This window comes from Saccostrea cucullata, unplaced genomic scaffold, assembly GCF_032062105.1.
Source record: "Saccostrea cucullata isolate Sc308-1 unplaced genomic scaffold, CSIRO_AGI_Scuc_v1 ctg626, whole genome shotgun sequence".
NCBI lineage: Eukaryota > Metazoa > Mollusca > Bivalvia > Ostreida > Ostreidae > Saccostrea > Saccostrea cuccullata.
Genome location: NW_026931150.1, coordinates 310,073 through 329,468, shown reverse-complemented (window position 1 = coordinate 329,468; position 19,396 = coordinate 310,073). Strand labels below are relative to the sequence as shown.

The window sequence follows — 19,396 nt, the reverse complement described above, 5'->3', positions numbered from 1 at the left end:
TTGTGGTCTTCATAGTGTGAAGAGACCCATGAATTTATGTCCACCACAAAATGTAAAATGTAACGTACATTACTACTCAACAATTCTACATCCACGAAATCAAATCCCCACAAACCAAGAGTTTTTCCTCAAACCACGAAAATTTAACACCAAAATATGTGATTTTACAGTATTCCATCTGCACAAGGTCAAACCATATATAGAGAATGTTTTTATTCCTTTTGTTGGTGCCTTATTCATATGACGGCTTTAATTTTCAAACCATATACACATATAAATATCAGAGAGCTATAAAGTAACTGAGCCCTTTCCCTTGACACCTGAACAATATTAGCATCCAATAAATATACAAATATAACTGTAGTTTAATTTACTTATCATACTTGGAAAAAAAAAAAAAACCTTTTTCATCTTGAAATTATAATTCAACTCTTAACATTTAGTTATGTGACTTAAGTTTTGAAGTACTGAGCTTTAAAAAAAAAATTACAGTCTGCTTAAACATATTAAGTCTAAAAGTTTTTTATTGGCTTTAAGAGATAGTGTAAATTTACTCTTTATTAAAATTATATCTCTCTTCTTTCATGAATTGTTCCATCCACATAATTGATTAAAAGGAAATCCCTCATAGATTTGTCTTTTATAAATATTAAACAACAATACAAGAAAAGAAAAATTAAAAACTAAAAATAGAAAGACAGGTGCTGACCATGTAAAAGTAAAACACATAATAATATGTATGTAATATCCTAAACAACTATGAGGTAACATTTTCAGACCCTCTTAAATAAATGGGAAATAAATACTATATAGTAAATCACGCTTATAATCAACAAATTGATGCCTGCAGTGATTTTCATTCCCTTCGTCTTTAAAATATACATGTATTATAAACTTAACAAACATAACAAATTACGCTTATAACAAAGAAAAATTGTCTCTCCCTTGCACTTGGTTTATATAAGTGTGTTTTACTATACACAGTACTAGTGTGGCACTTTCCAGCAAAGTAAAAATGTCTAGGCTTGGTAGTTTGCTTCCCCTTTAAGTTACATATGACTGTAAACCAACCATTATTCATTTATCTTTTATTCACAATTCTTCAGTTTGGCATCCATTTGGCAACTACTTACTTTTGAGACTAAGGGACCATTCTACATAAATGAAAAGGTGAATAATTGGTTCGCAACAAAACTTGTGGACATTTCATGCTCAACATAAAAAAATTGGTTTGCAGTATTCCTTTTTCATATTCCAAGAATAAATACAGTAAATCTTGTCTAGTCTGAACACTACTGGTTCTAAAGAAAATAGCTAGATTAGACAACATACCAGATTAGAGAATAATTTAAACAAATGAATTTAATGAAATAAACTTATAGTTAACATCATATTTAGCAAGATTTCGGATTACACGACATTCAGATTATAGACAAGTTTCACTGTACATACATGTATAATCTTTTTCCAACTCAGCTCTGTTTTTAAGTCATTTAAAATCCTATTTTACCCTTAGAAAAAATGAAATCCTTTTCATGTTTATCAGCTACCTTTTAATAGTACCTCCCAATTATTTCAACATGTGAGACATAATGTTCAATTTACCCAGCACCTAAGATCCTAAAGATACATTAAAGACAGTTAAAAACCTTTAAAACAGTGCTCATAAAATTTTAGTTACAACATTTCAAAACTACATATACATCAACTTTAAGTCTTTCTAGAAAAATGGTATAAAATTAACACCATATGAAAATATATGTGTATATAGCATTAGATAAAATGAGTATGGTTTAGCAAAGGTTTCCTGAGTTTATTGCGATTAATTGAACAGACTTAAGATTGTCCTGTGACAACATCACCAGATACCCCATTCATACAAATATACAGGATAAACTGAAGCTTTCATTATATACATTAAAAAGGTCACATATATATTGCTGCAGCACTCATAATACATTCAACAAAGCCTTCTCTTTTAATTTAAAGATTTTAACTCGATAAAAAAATACTTTGCATATCAATTTTTTAAACTAAAACTAACTACCTGGAATTATTATCCACTAAAATATGGCAAGCATTTTTTTTTTCAAACAACTGGCAACCTACTCCATCTCCGATAAACAAGAAATCAACTTGTATCTCCCCCTTCTCCTGTACAGCACTAAAAAATGTTATCTCTCGTAAAAAATGGAAGATCTTCTGACTTCATGGCTGGCAGTCTTGAGATTGTTTTTTTTTTCTTTTTGGCAAGCACCAATTCTTTTCCATATTCAGCAGTATTCTTCCATGCTCCGGAGTTCAATAATGTTGTATAAAGCCTGCTGAACATCTGGGTCCATATGTCCCTACAAAGAAAGAAAAAGTCAAGATTTGTATGTCATTCATTTATGCACATCTAAAAAGAATCATCCACATTTTCAACATAAATGCAGATATTGTCCAATATATCATCTTCATCATCTAATGTATTTGTATGTAGAAATACCATCAATGATGTAAACAAAAACACAGTTATCAGCAATTTTGTCCACCACACAAATGATTTTCTCACAGGAGACTTATACATTAAACCTCAGTTATAATGAAGTACTTGGAATTATGAAATTACTTCGCTATATCCATAATTCTTTATATCCGTACAAGGAATTCGTTCAATTTATATAGCTGGGGATACAAGATAACTAGCTATATCTGTGAATTTGCTATATCCAATTTATTACTATGCAAATTTTACTGTAAAACACCTGAGTTGCATACTTTGCCTTACCTGTACTGCACTGATTAGGTGGGTTCTATATGTATTGATAACATCCATGTGGTGACGATCAGTTTCCTGAAAAGTAGCCAAGATTGAGAAATAATTATACAAACCATAGAGACAAACCATTCAGTCAGAAATCCAAATACAGTACAATAGATTCCTTATGTTTTAGGGAGTATATTCTAATTAATTTAGTTTAAAAACAACAAAGCTACTGAATAGAAATAGGAAATTTGTCACACAAACTTGGTGGCCTTTCTTAATATATAAATAGTAAACAATTGTCCAAATAAATGTTATTCTTCCAAATCAATTAAATTCACAACGATTAATATTAGTTGTGATTTCTTCTTGGTAAATTGTTTCTATATAGACTTAAAATTGATAGAAATTAAAGCAAAAATTCAAGATTTCTTGAGAAAGGTCCAAGATTTTTTTTTTAAGAATGTGTGTGTGTGTATCCAATGAAAAAAATAAAATTGGAAATTCTCTAAAAATTTCAAAATTTATACTGTCTTGATTATTTCAAGTGGATATATTGATACATATTCTGTTAAATTTCAGTAGATTTCTACCTATTCTAAATTTGTATTCATTACACAGGCATTTTGTGTGTGAAATGTGCAGTTACACATCAACAACAGAATTTACCCCAAGAATGGGTTTCTATTTCAATGGACACAGTGATATTGTTAGCGTTCAGTGCCTAGATTTCTCTCTAGTTTTGTTTGAATCTTCATTCATTCAAAGAGCATTTCAATATAGTTTATACATGTACATATCTAAAGCAAACACTTCAATTACTCAATACAAAAAATAATTGGCAAATACATGAAAAATAACTATCACACTTTCAAGCAAAATATGGCAACTGAAAAGAGAGACAGTTTGTTTTGATAATGATAAATACCTAGATCACTGGGACTACCAAACTTTGTTACTATCAGCAATGTGATCAAACAAGCAAAAACAAACAGAACTTGGAAACCACAGAAAAATAAAACCAAATAAAGATCTAATGATGTGTGAAAATACTTTCTAACCTTAAATTCTATACAATTGAAAACAAAAATGAAAGAAGACACCCAACATTTAGTATTTACATTTTCTCACTTAATTTTGGAAGAAAAAAAACATAGCCAACAAATTAAACTGCAAATTATCAATTTTCTCTCAAAATCTTGGATAAATTATAATTCTGGATTATAAAATATAAATATTTAAACATGAATTCCTTGATATATGCAGTGAATATTAGTGGCTTCCATTCTCTGTGCTCCAAACACGATGTTATATGCAAGAAAACGTAAGCAGGGTGACATTAGAAGCTGAACACAAGACTCCAGATTAAGACGAAGCCAATCAGTTGGAATACCATTACCTGATCGCCCAGTGTGATGAAACTGGCTCACTTAACCCTGTAAAGATCAAAGGAGGAAAAGCCAGCCAGCTTGCCTGTGTCAAGGAGCAAATGTAGGGGCCAATATAACAATGATGATGCAGAAAAAAACACACACAATGAAAACACGATCACATGCAATCTGATGCACTGCTGTCATTTCACACACAACTGAACCATAATTTGAACACATCAGAACCAAAATCATGAACAACCATATTTATAAATATCAATGTTGGACTAGACCAGAAAGGTATAAAATCAGACAAAATAAAAATATCCACCGGGTATTGAACTTATAGGACATGACAATCACAGAAGAGTTGATGAACTTTGAATTGTCACCACTGATAAGATTTAAAAACCTACAGCTAGTTGTTGCTGGAGACGTGCAACCTGGAGTTGCAGGGATTTGATCTGCTTCTCTTTATCTGCTGCTGAGGGATCTGATTGCACAATGCTGTGAGCTGCCATTTCTTTTTTAAGCTGTTCTTGGGTTCTAGACAGCTCCTGTTGGAGCTTACTGGTTCTTTCCTCTAGAAGTGCATTACTTTTGGACAATTCTTTGATTGTCATTTCTAACTGTTCTTTCTCGTAGGCCAGAATTTCATTCTCTTGCTGCAGTTGCTCCTTTTCTTCCTGTAGGATTGGATTGCGCTGTTCCACCTGAACACTTGCTGTCTGAACTTCCAGAAACTCCTGCTCCAGTTTGTCCTTGTCCTGTAACAGTTCGGAATAATCCTGTTCGAGCTGATTGTAATCCTGCTGTAAAGTCTCGTGATTCTGAGTAAGCTGGTCCATCTCGTTTTGGGCATCCTCAAAGTCCGCCTGAATCTGGTCTTGTTCCTTCTGCAGAAGTCGGTTTTGTTCCTGAACGTTCTGTACTTCTTCTAACACTACATCATGGTCATGTTTCAGACTCTCATTCTCAGTTCTTAGTTCCTCGACCTCAATCTTTAATTTATCTCTTTCTTCCATAACTTTAGCCATCTCACTGGCTTTCCCAGAAAAGTTTGTAGCACTAAGCTTCCTCTCCAAATCGTCTTTTTCTTCCATCACTTCTTTGTACTTTTCCTGAAGTTTTTCCAGTTCATTAACCAGCTTTTCTAGATCGTCATGCATAGCATTGCCATCCGAGAGAAGAAACTCATTTTCTTTCACAATATCGTCCTTCTCCTGCATCAGCTTTTCGAACTCTTCACATTGTTGGTCCTTCTCCAGTAACAGCTGGTCATACATGTCCTGTAGATTGTCTCCTGCCTGTACTAACTTGTCATACGTGTCCCGCAGATTCTCCAGATCCACCTTCAGATTGTCCCGTTCTTCCACCAGTTTGAGATTTTCTTCCCTTAGTGTGGATACATCTCCAATGGAACTGCCATCTCTGTCAGGGTCTGCCTCATCACCTTCTATTCCATTCATCATTGCCTGCTAAACAAGGAAAGTCAAGAAATCAATGAAAAATGCAATGAGCAACCAAAAAGTATCTATTTTTTATATTCTTCAGTTTAGAAAAAAAAGAAATTAAACAGGTATTCGTATCTGAGATTTTTATCAATTAATAACTGTACCTTCTGCAGTTTCCCTTCCTTCTCATTTTCTTTGGCTCTCATTTTCTTTAAAACTTCTGCTTGCTGACTGAGCTGAAAAAAGATGATTTCTTTTAAACATAGTAGGTATTTTTAATCAATTTACCATAGATATTGTTTCCTTATTGAACAATCATTGCCGATTCAACCATGTTTCTCTCTAATATACTCTCCGATAGACATCCCCCTTCAACAAGATATGTTTGTAAATTATTAAAATTAACATTATAATATAAGAATTTTCTCTTGACAACACTGCTGTACACTAACCACTTGATCTGAGAGAGCCTTGTTCTCCTCCTCTAAAGCATCCAGTCGTTCCTGCATCTCCTCCAACTCTGTCCTCAAACCTATCACCAGGTCATGTGACTCAATGTCCGAGTCACCTGAATGATTGACTTCCTCACTCGTCTGTTGCTTCTCTTCTTCCTATGTCATAAATATTCTTAAACTTCAACATTCCTAAAGATGTGTAATTCATAACACTTTCATGAATAATGTAATGTGGTAAGAAGGGACCATATCCTCTGACATGGAAACTTACATCAAGGTCACTGTGGAATGAGAACTAAACTGATTTGAGGATGAAAATACATATGAATTCCCTCCTAGGCATGGATTTTAAACAAAAAATTGATTTGACAATGATCTTTCAACTTCAAATTTGGTTTATTATCAAGACTAGCACATACCAGTAAAGGAACTTGTTAGGCCAAGTATTTCGCTAGCTTTGGTAAATGGAGAAATACTGATTGTATGTTTCAGAAAAGTATTTCACAGACTTGTTTTGACCATGACATTTTACCATAAAACTATTTACTCCCAACCTAAGTTCACTTTGCAGTTGAGCCAAAACAAGAGAAAACATGCTCCTGACAAGTAATATCAGAAGGGCAGACTAAACACAATAGGGCACACACAGAATGGCCCCCTAATAAATATGTTTATCATATGACTGTTTATGAAAATGATTACAAAATACTTGCATCATGCTTTTCACTTAGGATTCATGCCTACAGAAAGCTCTTAGATGTCAAAAGAATTCTTAGATAGTGTATGACATCAAATATATACAGCAATAATAATTTGTTAGTTTCAGAACTGATTAGAAGGAGCAAAACTATAATGCAATATCCCTGTCTACAAAAGAAAAGTATCTTCTGTTTTATTATAAATACTTTTTTCATATGACCAGCCTAGCCCACCACAAAAACTATACCAGTCGTATTGATTGAAAATTATTTTCTAAAAATATTTTATCCAAAATAAGGAGAAAATCTGAAATTTTTCCAAACCTTTCAAATTAGTACAAAAAGAATTGAAAAAGAAAGTAATATAAACAAATGCATCAATAAGATTACTTCAGAACTGAACAAATCATGCATTTAATACATGTGCAGTATAAAATGAACAGTTTCAAAAGTGTCTTTCAATGATAGAATCATCATGCAGTACCGCAGATGATAGTCAAATCTCCATGTTCCCAGCAATTTCTGAAATGCAATCATTTAACGATCATTCCAACCTTAACATCTACTGGTCCTGTTACTTAATCATATAATGATTTCATTAAGTCCTAATCAGTATATTAATTAATTTAATTAGAGAAAACTAACCTTCTGTAGCTTCTGTTGCTCCAGCTCTTGTTCTAAGGTGTAGATTTTACTTCTCAGCATAGCAATTGTCTGTTTATCTGCTGTCTTTGTTTTCCTCTCTATTGAACAGAATGGACATGTATAGTTAGGCACTTATTTTACAGTACATGTAATAAATCCAATAGAATACTGACGACCAATTCTCATTCAAAATACCGTAATTTTCGGGTTATAGGTGGATGGGGTATATAGGTCGAAAGGCTCATTTTCAGCCTTAATTTTTGAAAAATCCTAAGATAGGACAAACTTACTATATAGGACGAGGCTTTGTTTCCCGTTTTCTAAAGATTCTCACACAGATACAACGTATCAGAACAGGTAAACCTCTAAAATTACCGGGGCAATTCCGTGACATGAACGTATCACAAACAGGTATTTTAATGAGTACAGCATTTAAATAAAGTTTTTTAAAAAAAAATGTAGTTAAAACTTCTTTGCATTGTGTTACTACTTTTTTTTCTCCAACTTGCCTGTTCAATGCCTCCGTAGTTTCATACTGTTGTTAAACCAGAGGCAAAAATAACACGTAAATACGTTTCTTATTTTAAGCTATAATTCGGGAAATACCCGAGATCAAAGAATAATAATTCTGATTTCAGAACAACTTGGACACATTCCTAATATAGTTTATTCAGTTAGTTATTTACCGGTGGACGACAATTGCTTCGATGTCCGCCATTTTCATTTTTGTTCTTCAGGGATTTGCTAAAACCCGCAAACGACCATTGAATGTACGAGGGCCGTTCAAAAATTACGCGGACTGTGTTATTATTTACTCTTACAGACGTCATATAGTTATGAAATTTCACAGAAATATGTATTTTAAAGATTCCAATGAATTTTGGGCAAAATTTCCGTATTTAAAAAAAACTCTACGAAAATTATCGGTATGTTGATATCACTGATGGAGAGGTACGGAGCACGACAAAAAAAAATTGACGAAAAGCATGCGCAATCCAAAATTTAACTCATTAATTTTCTATAATTCGTGATATTTTTCGAAAATTTTCTCAAATGTATCTTTAAATTGTTCTGTTATTATGTATTTAGATTTTTGACATGATATTTGAAGTACTAACAGAAATATAGTGATTTTTTCCGATGCGATTCCCGTGAAAACGACTGTGAAAATGACGTCTCCTGAATTGACGGCGCACCACACTTTTGTTAAATTATGTGTAATGCTCAATATATCGCCAACATAGATTCAAAATATGCATAATAACACATGTATTAAACTAGGGTATTCGTGACATTCGTCCACAAATAGCAAAATGAAATTTTAGACTGTTAGACCTCTGTAAAAAGGCTATACGGGAGGACGGGAAGAGGAAAACTTTATCAAGACTGTAAAGAACGTGATTGAGAGTCACCAATATCACACTATATCTCATAAATACTTGCAGTTTTTGGTTTTAAAACAAAAAAGAATATTCTTTACTTGTTTAATAGATTTTAAGCTCGACAAGAAATGGTGTTTGGATGTTGAGTAGATAAGGTAACTGAAACTGTACAGGAACTCTTGGGAAAATGTTGAGAAAATGAAAGCTCAATCACATATTTTTTATAAAGCCTGTGACGTCGAAGATTTTGTTGCTCCGTGACTCAATGATATGCCCTGATAAATCACTCAAAATTGATACCAATTTACAACATTTTGATATGAAAATTTGAAGACCATATAAGTAAAGATTCTTTTATATTATGTGTGATATTTTGCCCAATTATGTCATCAAATATTTTTTCTGGGCAACAAGTCCGCGTAATTTTTGAACGGCCCTCGTATATATAAAGCAACAGTAAAGAATTGAAATAATATTACCACGCTGTAAGTTTAATTTATAAATTTAATTGAGAGTACCGGTCCACCACAATTTGACAGTCATTATGAATTTCATGGCTTTGTTTGTTCAATGATGTGTAACACTAATACCCTATAACGGCACGTGGATTTGCTAACCATGCCCTGCGGGTAATAAACCAACACAGGTGTTGAAACCTTTGCGTGTACACAGTGTAAGTCCTTTTATCTGTCAGACAATTAAAATTCGTTAGAAGCCAATCTTTGTATAGCGGTAATTCAGTGTACTTCTTGTGTACGAAGAAGCTTTTAATAAACCTTATAATATCAGTTAAAATTATTTTTCTGTCTTAAATCATATTTCTATAACCTGCATTTATTACTAATTCTTTGCTTGTAAAACTCCATGTCAATAAAATTAATTTTTTATCATCCGCATGTATATTTCCATAATTTCTTGTAAAACTTCAAACTATCTTTCAAAACGATTTTTAGGAATTGACTGGCAACAGTTTATTTTACTCATTTTACATTAAAATAAATATAAGACTTTTACAATAAAAAAATTAATACTATTTCAATTTATCAATCTACTAATTAATGGTAAAACACTACACTTGTGATCTTGAAAATTTTTCCGTATTTTAAATTTTGATACGGTTGCGGTTTTACTTTTAGTAAACGATAGCGACTTCCTAACTTCACAAGATGGCTACCGCATGATGGCAATGGATAACACGTTGAGGAATTATTAACTTGATGAAGCACAGTTTTTTCCTTTGTCATCAACGGATTTTAATGGAATTTATTTTGTAAGAAAGCTATAGAATAAATATTTTATTGTTTACCTAGGCATTAATTTTTCTGCGTAAAATAATGAAAAAAGTTATAAAAGTGGCACAGTTTTGATCTGAAATTTACGTAAATTTTATTGATTTTGGGGCATTTTTCGTAAACTTGAGCCTTAGAAAGGTCGAATTCGTATATTGGGCGACCCCAGCGGTTCTGAGAAAAAAAGTACCGACCTATAACCCGAAAATTACGGTAGTCAATGTTTCATGCTATTTCATTTCATTATTTCAACAAAGATGTGTTTGTGAAACACTATGCACCCGGCTGCAACAAAGTTCGAAAAAGCTATTTTTAGCATATAGGTAAGTCAAGGTCACAAGGTCATTGACCTTGGTGTCATTTGAAAACGCTTAATTAGTGGAGTATGCATACTAAATATGAAGTCTCTATCTCTCACAGTTCAAAAGTTATGGCAAAGGTTAAAGTTGAAAACAGACATACAAACAGATATACAGACAAACAGACAGACAGGACAAAAAACAATATACACACCGGATATATCAATCCGGGCGCATAAAAAGATTCATCAGTGCAATTTTTAAAACATGTACTTCAATGGATTTTATACCTAAAGTGTCAAAGAGATCTTCTTCATTGTCATTCCAAGCATCATCTGAAGTTTTACCTTCCACGTTTCCTGTACCCTGAAATCATGGCCAAGTTACAGATACAACCCTACACTCTCAAAATTATGTTGACAATTTCAATAAAAAACATTATTTGATATCAACATTTTGGTTATTTGTGACAGACTTCTAACCTGTTTATCACTGGTCGTAAGCCTGTCTTGTAGTTCTTGGTTCTTTTCTTTCTCTACAGACAGGGCATCCTCAAGTATCTCAATCTACAAATGTTAATAACAAAACTTATGTTTCTCACTTGTACGACAATTTACACACATTAAAAAACATAGGTAATCAGAGATTACAGAGCTCACCTCAACGAATGTTGTCTTTAAGTAAGGCAGAGTCACACAATTAACCAACAAGAAGTGTACATTCCAAAGATGAAAATATTTAAGCAATTTTAATCTGAATTTGAAATAGAACAACATAAAAAATTTAAACTAGTTCTTCTTCATGAAAATGTAATTAAAATCCAGCATCTGAAGCAAATTTGAGAGTTTTCATCTCTTGATGCAACATTTGTGCAAGTTTGGTTTATACAATGTTATATAAGCCTTATAGTTTTTTGGTAATAGACCTGCACCCATAACTTTTACCTGGTCTATTATCTGAAAATATATGTCGAATTCAGCATCTGAAGCAAGTCCATTAGTGTGCATCCTAAGATGTATCATCCATGCAAGTTTGCTCATTATAGGGCTCATAGTTAATTGGAAATGAAACATGCATCAAAAACTAACATTTTCATTCAGCAACAAAAAGTAGGTCAGATTCAGCATCCGAAGCAAGCCCAGTAGTATGCATCCTTATATGTATCATCCACGCAAGTTTGGTCATTAAAGAACTCATAGTTACTTGGAAATGAATCATGCACCAAAATCTTTAACCTATTCACTCAACTGGAAAATGTAGGTCAGATACAGCATCCGAAGCAAGCCTGGTAGTATACATCCTAATATATGTATAATCCATGCTAGTTTAGCCAACATAGGGCTTACAGTTACTAGGAAATGAAACCTGCACTAAAAACTCTATCTTGTTCACTCAACCAGAAAATGTAGGTCAGATTCAGCATCCGAAGCAAGCCCAGTAGTATGCATCCTTAGATATATCATCCATGCAAGTTTGGTCAACATAGGGCTTATAGTTACTTAGAAATGAAACCTGCACCAAAAACTTTAACCTGTTCACTCAACCGTAAAATGTAGGTCAGATTCAGCATCCGAAGCAACCCTGGTAGTATGCATCCGAGATGTATCATCCATGCAAGTTTGGTCAACATAGGGTTTATAGTTACTTGGAAATGAAACCTGCACCAAAAACTTTAACCTGTTCACTCAACCGGAAAATGTAGGTCAGATTCAGCATCCGAAGCAAGCCTGGTAGTATGCATCCTTAGATGTATCATCCATGCAAGTTTGGTCAACATAGGGCTTATAGTTACTTGGAAATGAAACCTACACCAAAAACTGCACCAAAAAGGTTAACCTGCTCCAAAAACATTAACCTGGTCATTCCTTTGCTGAAATTGCAGCATCTGAAACTTTGACTGGTACAATGAAACACACTAGAACCATCTTCCATGCATGTCTAATCAATATAGGACATAGAAGTACTTAAAAAGAAAACTGCTCCAAAAAACTTAACCTTAACCTGGGACGCCGACTTGACACCGACGACGCCGACGCCGATATTACACACAACTTCATTGAGGTGAGCTAAAAATTGACATGACATTCTCTTTTATGTCAGTCAGTCAAAAGAAATTAGTTCCTTAGCTTACCTGTTCTTTCATCTTTTCAACTTTATCATCTGCCACCTGAAATCAAGTATGTTCAGCTTTAGAATAGTATTTTTCTCATCTTTTTTTTTTTTACCAATCTTGCCACACTAAGAAATCTTCCAATTGTAATATAAATATGCTGCTACACTGTACCTTAGACTCATTTTGTTCAAGTTGTTTCCTAAGCTGAACCACTTCATCCTGTAACTTTCTGTTCTGGAGTGTCATCTTGTTCAAGTCTTCATTGAGTTGTTCATGTTCTTCTTCTAATTCCTAGCATTTGAAATAAATTAAAAGTCTGATTAATCTATCAAATTAAAATATGGTAAGTTTTACTCCTATATTATAGGGATGTAAAGGATGCCCTTTCTGCAAACTGAAGTACAAGCAAATATACTACACATTTTCTGCTCATTGTAAGAAACATTAAATCTGACTATGGATCACACCTCCACTCTTTCTTTTTTCTTTAGGAAATATATACAATATCATTTAAAAATCTTAAGAAGCACTTGAATATTCAAACCTATATCTGTCTTTTATAATTACTGAATGACTGCTACGTTTTTTTTTTTTTTTTACTTAAAACTATACCAAGGAAACTAATTAAGCAGGGTTTACATTGCAATGGTCTTTTGAAATGATTTCTTAATGAAAAATATTTTAGACATACATTTTTCAAGAAATACACTGTACATGTAGGAGATCCTTTAATATTTTACTTGTAAACCCTTCAAATTAGGCTTAAAAATAATAGATTGAATAAATGGATATTCCAGAAATAGGGGGGAGGGTCATCATGCAATTCAAGGATGTTAAAGGATATTCAAACTTATAAAACATTTTTTTGATTACATGTAGTTATGGAAATTTGAAACTTTGGTCTAAAAAAATTCATATGGCCTCTGAAGACAAAGAGGAAATGGCATTCTTCTGGGCAATGCAAACTCTCTGACATAAGGATAGTACTGGATCCTTTATATCAAACATGTTGTAGATATTAGTTTGTGAATAGCTGTATAATCTTGATGTGAAACTGTCTCAAAAGAAAACCACATCTAGTCAAAATAATCAATTAAAACAGAGAGTGAAAAGCCTTTTAGAGTACTTTGTGGATGCTAATGCAGGATGAAACTTTCATAATATACATCTTTCATTATGGCTATAGCTACTACATTTCAAAATTATGAACAAAGCATTATCAATCATTAATTGCTTACAATCATATCAAAAAGCTCCATGAAAAAGACAGGTTAATGTCAAGATCTGATTATCTTAGAAAATGTATTTCCTTTCTTCTAGTACATAAACTTGAATTTTATTTGTTATATCAAAAGTCAAATAATTTACAAGTCTGTCTAAAACCTGGCCTTCTAGTATTACACTTTAGATCTAAGTAATGATGCTATTTATGTTAAAATTTAACAAATGAAGACATTGAATTTCCTCCTCCTTCCCTTCGTGTCTAATGTGAACTGATGATTTGATGATCCTAGATGTGTAAAGGGAACAAAAGAGAAGGTGCCAGCACCCATGCAGTCAGCCACACAAGGCCAGAATAATCTTGGGGGAAATCGGCTAGCTTTCCTTACCTTAGAATGAAATCCCTTTGAAAGAAGAAAATCATAAAAGGCTCAATCAAAACTGATGCTTAAAGAAATTTCAGCCCTCAATATGCTGACAGAATGTTGTATACTGTATAGCTTTATATAGGAATACTGACTGGATTAAACTTGTCCGTCTTCGTGAGTCTCCCACATTAGACTATCGCATTACAACAAATGCATGCATATCCTGATTCAATAAATATTTTGCTTATAAATATTACCGGTAATTTATAACTATAATAATTCATATTTCTGAGTATTTCATTTAAATAATTTTCCCTGAAACCTGTCTGTATATCTCATATTAAATGAAAATGTTGTAGAATAACTTCTGTTAGCCATGACATATACCGGTATATGTTCTGTTTTTTCTCTCTGTTGATGTTTGTCTTTAAGGAAGCATATAATGTTGTATGTCCCCAAATTAAATAGTGTAAATACACTACAGCAATTTCTACCCATCAACCAAGAACCCCATCTTATCAAAAATTAAAATTCACTCATAATTATTTTTCAAACACAAGTACAGTGTAAAAGAAAACTGAAGAAAATATAAATAAAAATTTAACATAAAACATGCAGAGTATATAAAAACTCCCCAGGCCTTTCCCACTTGCCCCTCACACATTTCCCCCTCCACCTTTCTATTAATACCTTGTAAGCCTCCATGGCTCTCTGCTGTTGAAGTTGCTGCTGCTCAGAGGAATTCTGGGTAGAGGAACTGGCAGTTGACAATGTCCTTGGCTACAAAAACAAATTGATTATTACCTTATCTACAGGGAAATAGATATTCCTTGTTATAATCTATAATCTGAAATTCAGTCTCAAATACCAGTGTTCATTACTACTAAAATATCCATTGGCAAGCAAAGCGTTTATTTCACCATACCAAAAAATTGCAAGTTAAAAATTTAATTGAATCATTATGAACTAGAACTGTCCAAACGGGACAAAATACCCCCCGCTGGGTTTTTTCAGAAGTAAGTTTTTCCATAATAAAGATATGTATCACACATGAATTATGAAATTTTTCTTCCAGTGACCTTGAAATTCCCCAAATGACCTTGGGTCAAGGTCATGACATACCCTTGGGTCATGGGCAATCTTTGAGTGAAATGAGAACCTACCAAGTTTATCCATAAGAAAGATATGGACTGGACATGCATTATGAACTTTTTCTTCCAGTGACCTTGAACTTCCCTAAATGACCTTGGGTCAAGGTCATGACAAACCCTTGGGTCATGGGCAATCTTTGTGTAGAATGAGAACCTACCAAGTTTATACATAAAAAAGATGTAGACCGGACATGAATTATGAACTTTTCTTCCAGTGACCTTGAACTTCCCCAAATGAACTTGGGTCAAGGTCTTGACACACCCTTGGGTCAAGGTCAATCTTTGTGTGAATTGAGAACCTACCAAATTTATCTATAAGAAAGATATGGACCGGACACAAATTATGAAAATTTTCTTCCAGTGACCTTGAACTTCCCCAAATGACCTTGGGTCATGGTCATGACACACCCTTGGGTCATGGGCAATCTTTGTGTGAAATGAGAACCTACCAAGTTTATCCATAAGAAAGATATGGACCTGACACGAATTATGAACTTTTTCTTCCAGTGACCTTGAACTTCCCCAAATGACCTTGGGTCATGGTCATGACACACCCTTGGGTCATGGGCAATCTTTGTGTGGAGTAGTAGATTCTAATGTTCCTCCGTAAGAAAGATATGGACTGGACACGTTTGCACAGACAGACGGACAGACAGACAGACGGACAGCTGGACAGACAGACAGACGGACAAGGTGATTCCTATATACCCCCCCAAACTTCGTTTGTGGGGGGTATAAAAAGAGTACTCATTTTCATTTCACTGATCTATGACAACAGATATTATGCTGATTATACTTACTGATGGAGCCTCTTCTATCACATTCCTATGCTCCAGTTTAGGGGAAGGTCTTGGTGAAGGTTCCTGAACAAACTCAACAACATCAGCCTGCAACAAATACAGTAAATGGTTTGATTTTTACGGTTTATCCTTGATGATAGGTCATAAAGTTACTAAATGAATTACTAAATTGTTCAGGCCCTATTTCCTCTGTCTATATGTAAACCTGGTTATTGCATGATATGTGAAAACCTCAATAAAGTAGACTTATTTACAGCAAATAATAGGAACAATGCTTTGAGTCGAAAGTAGGGATGTCAAATCGGTCAATTTTCAATACTCGGTTACTCGGACGTTTTTCCGATCGAGTACCCGGGTACTCGGTAAAAGTGTAAATAAATATGAACAAGTAAATTGAAGACTGTAAAACATTGTAAACTCTTGTAGAAATAAAACCAGATGCACTGATGGAGGCTTATCCGTAAATGTATTTCTGTTGTAATAATAATGATGAGTACTTCGTGCCCGACGAAATTTAACATACCGGTACCAATTTTTCAATTCAATTCATTTATCAGATAAACACAAGAAATAAAATCATAAGTTGTTCACATTGTTTTTGTTTAAAAAAAAATAATTTGCTCCGTAATTGTAATGTAACTCTTTGTCGCGTTTGACGACCATATAAAGAATACGTACAGTATCAACTTGAACTTGATCAAGTTCTCCTAACAATGCAGATACACGATTTTAGTTCACTTGTTCGATCCGAGATTTATATAGTATTACGGGACGGTATTTTGTACATGTAGTTTGATGCAACGATGGACATCAGTTTTTTTAAAGCCTTTGCCTTCAACCAGTTGTATTGGCATGTAATCAAACACAAACATATCAACAATCGCACGTGTAATCAGAGACATATAAAACCATATATATGTCTCTGGTGTAATATCATCCGCTCGTCTCCCGAGAATTTACGGCTTCTCAGAGAATTGACAAAATTAGTTAATTTATCTAAACATAATGGATCTTAAACGATGTTCAGTGAAAACAAATAATTAAAGCCAAACAAAAAATAAGGAAGAAGGCAGCCGAAGGTGAGAAAATCCAGGTACCCCAGGTGCTTGGTCACGATAATTACTGTAATGTATAAACACTGCCACAGGCGATAACGGTCATTTAGAGTCGTAGTAAACCCTAATTACTGTATGTACAAGTGCAATGAGCATTTTACGTTTTTAAACAGATTGTTTAATGCATTAATAAATAAGATTAGAAATATTCCAAAATATACATCCGAGTAACCGAGTACCGATTTTAGTATTCGATACTCGGAATATACCCGGTTAACCGGGTACTCGTTGACATCCCTAGTCGAAAGTAATACCTACCTGTTCTGCCTGTAAATTTTCTGTTACCCCTGCATTATATCCCCCCTCAGCTCCCTGCACCAGTTTGGATTTAGCTGTAATACACATTTACAATATTTTACTTATGAAAGATAACATATTGAAAAATTTGAAAGGGCAAAATATTTCAATTAAAAAAATAATCTTAATAAACCGATGTCTTGCAAAACTCATTCTACATATAAAATTACATGTATTTAGAAGATTTACATTGTTTTGAGTATAAGGCATAAAATAAATTAGTTGCAGTGGTTTTACCAAACATACCAATATCATTTTGTAAATCCCATGATGCCCTAGTGGGGGCTTTCTCAAAAATTCTTTTTATTTCATTATGTCCCTCATCCATAGCATAATCCAGTGCTTTCCTGCCTAAAAATTGAAGTAAAAGATGAAAATTTTTGAAATACTTTTCTCAGATTTAACAAGAGACACTAACAAAATTACAATTCTTTCTTTCCCTTCAGTTAGAAATTCTAAACTTGAGAAATAACTATAGGTCATATTTATAAGTACATAAGTAACCTCTCTACAAAGTATGGGTTTTCCAATGTTTCTCTGTTAACGGTTATGAACACAACTTGAATCCAGTTATTTAAGGTTTCTTTCTTACAGATTTATTGACACCACTTGAATGTCACTTCCATGAATTTTAAACACCAGCAAAATTTTTCAGATTACCCTGTACATCAGGAAAGTCTCGGTCAGCTCCTTTCTTAAGCAACCACTCACAAACATCTGTACGCCCCTTCTTTGCTGCGGCCATCAGTGGAGTCCTAAAACGGGCAGGATATGATATAGAAAGCATTCAGAGGGAGATATTAAAATTTGTGCTTACTGAAAGGAAGTTCTTTTCTATCTCATGATTTCTTAATAAAAACACATTATGATTGTAATAGTATGTTATTTCATTTTGAAAGTCTGTTAAATTTAATTATTTTTAAGTAGGCCTTACATTTTTGACAATAAAGTAAATATTATAACTCTCAGCATCAACACTGTTCCAGTTTCCAGTCAAACTTACACTTTGTGATTGTCATATGTGTTGACATCAGCACCTTTGTCCAGGAGTTCCTTACAGATGTTAAAATCACCGCAATGAGCAGCATAAAATAAACACGTCTTCCCAGTCTAGAAACAAAATTAAAACAGTCTTATTTTCCATTTCACTTTTAAATAATGAATTTTGAAATCAATCAACTTTTTAATTATTTATGTAACGAGTGGGCCACCTTATCCTTAATGTTAATGTCTGCTCCACTTCGAAGTAAGACCTGGACACATTCGTACTTGGCGTCCATGCAGGCATGATGAAGTGCAGTCAGGTTATTCCCATCCTTATGGTCTACCACAGCCCCTATCTGTTAGAAAAAAAATCATCAGCCAGAGAAATCAGCATGGAAGGAATTTGTCACACCAAAAACATGAAAAAATTTATCCATGACATAGTTTAATCAGTATTTCTATTACAGTACTGTAAAACTTGTGTTTCATCAGTTATAAAAGATTTCCCAATAGTGCCTCACCTGAACAAGTTTGTGAACTACTTGTGGCCATCCATTGCTAGCAGCTAACTGTAACGCTGTACAACCTAACAAAGAACAAATTAAAGTATGGTTACACAGAAAACTATCAACGTCAACTCTACAATGTTCCTTTCCAATCAAAATTTGAAAATTATATACAGTTGAACTTTAACATCTCTTTATCGTTGAAATCTTGAATACAATGGATAAAATGAAGTGTTGATAAAAATAATCTGTTTGCATGATTTTGAGATTTTTTGAAGGCATTCTACAACTAGATATCATTGAGATGGTGGCCATCTCAAAGGGCCCCGCGTTCAACAATGAACAGGAAAATGTAAGGTAGTTTAAAAGGGATCATTTTGAAGAGGAACATTTGTGTAATACAGTAAAAGGTCATTTAGTACAACTTCACGGATATTGCAAATTTACCGTTAAATATCGAAGTTATCTTGTATCCCAGTTATATAAATTTACTGGAATTAAAG

General features: G+C 33.5%; 1 protein-coding gene across 2 annotated transcripts in view; it reads right to left on the bottom strand.

Annotated features, from left to right (window-relative positions):
• The window catches only part of LOC134231582 (ankyrin repeat domain-containing protein 24-like), a 34,694-nt gene that overhangs the window by 448 nt on the left and 14,850 nt on the right, over positions 1 to 19,396 (bottom strand). The window contains exons 5-22 of one of the 2 annotated variants that reach the window (XM_062713548.1): positions 18,909 to 18,973; positions 18,615 to 18,743; positions 18,407 to 18,513; positions 18,064 to 18,158; positions 17,650 to 17,754; positions 17,365 to 17,438; positions 15,992 to 16,078; positions 14,731 to 14,820; positions 12,623 to 12,742; positions 12,470 to 12,505; positions 10,821 to 10,904; positions 10,629 to 10,704; positions 7,369 to 7,466; positions 6,023 to 6,181; positions 5,735 to 5,806; positions 4,533 to 5,594; positions 2,771 to 2,836; positions 169 to 2,348 (exon numbers count right to left, since the gene is read on the bottom strand). In XM_062713548.1, coding sequence (XP_062569532.1) covers positions 2,274 to 2,348; positions 2,771 to 2,836; positions 4,533 to 5,594; positions 5,735 to 5,806; positions 6,023 to 6,181; positions 7,369 to 7,466; positions 10,629 to 10,704; positions 10,821 to 10,904; positions 12,470 to 12,505; positions 12,623 to 12,742; positions 14,731 to 14,820; positions 15,992 to 16,078; positions 17,365 to 17,438; positions 17,650 to 17,754; positions 18,064 to 18,158; positions 18,407 to 18,513; positions 18,615 to 18,743; positions 18,909 to 18,973 — 2,600 coding nt within the window. In that variant the 3' untranslated portion in view covers positions 169 to 2,273. The remainder of the gene's footprint in view (positions 1 to 168; positions 2,349 to 2,770; positions 2,837 to 4,532; positions 5,595 to 5,734; positions 5,807 to 6,022; positions 6,182 to 7,368; positions 7,467 to 10,628; positions 10,705 to 10,820; positions 10,905 to 12,469; positions 12,506 to 12,622; positions 12,743 to 14,730; positions 14,821 to 15,991; positions 16,079 to 17,364; positions 17,439 to 17,649; positions 17,755 to 18,063; positions 18,159 to 18,406; positions 18,514 to 18,614; positions 18,744 to 18,908; positions 18,974 to 19,396) is intronic. The other variant, XM_062713550.1, reaches the window with a different exon arrangement.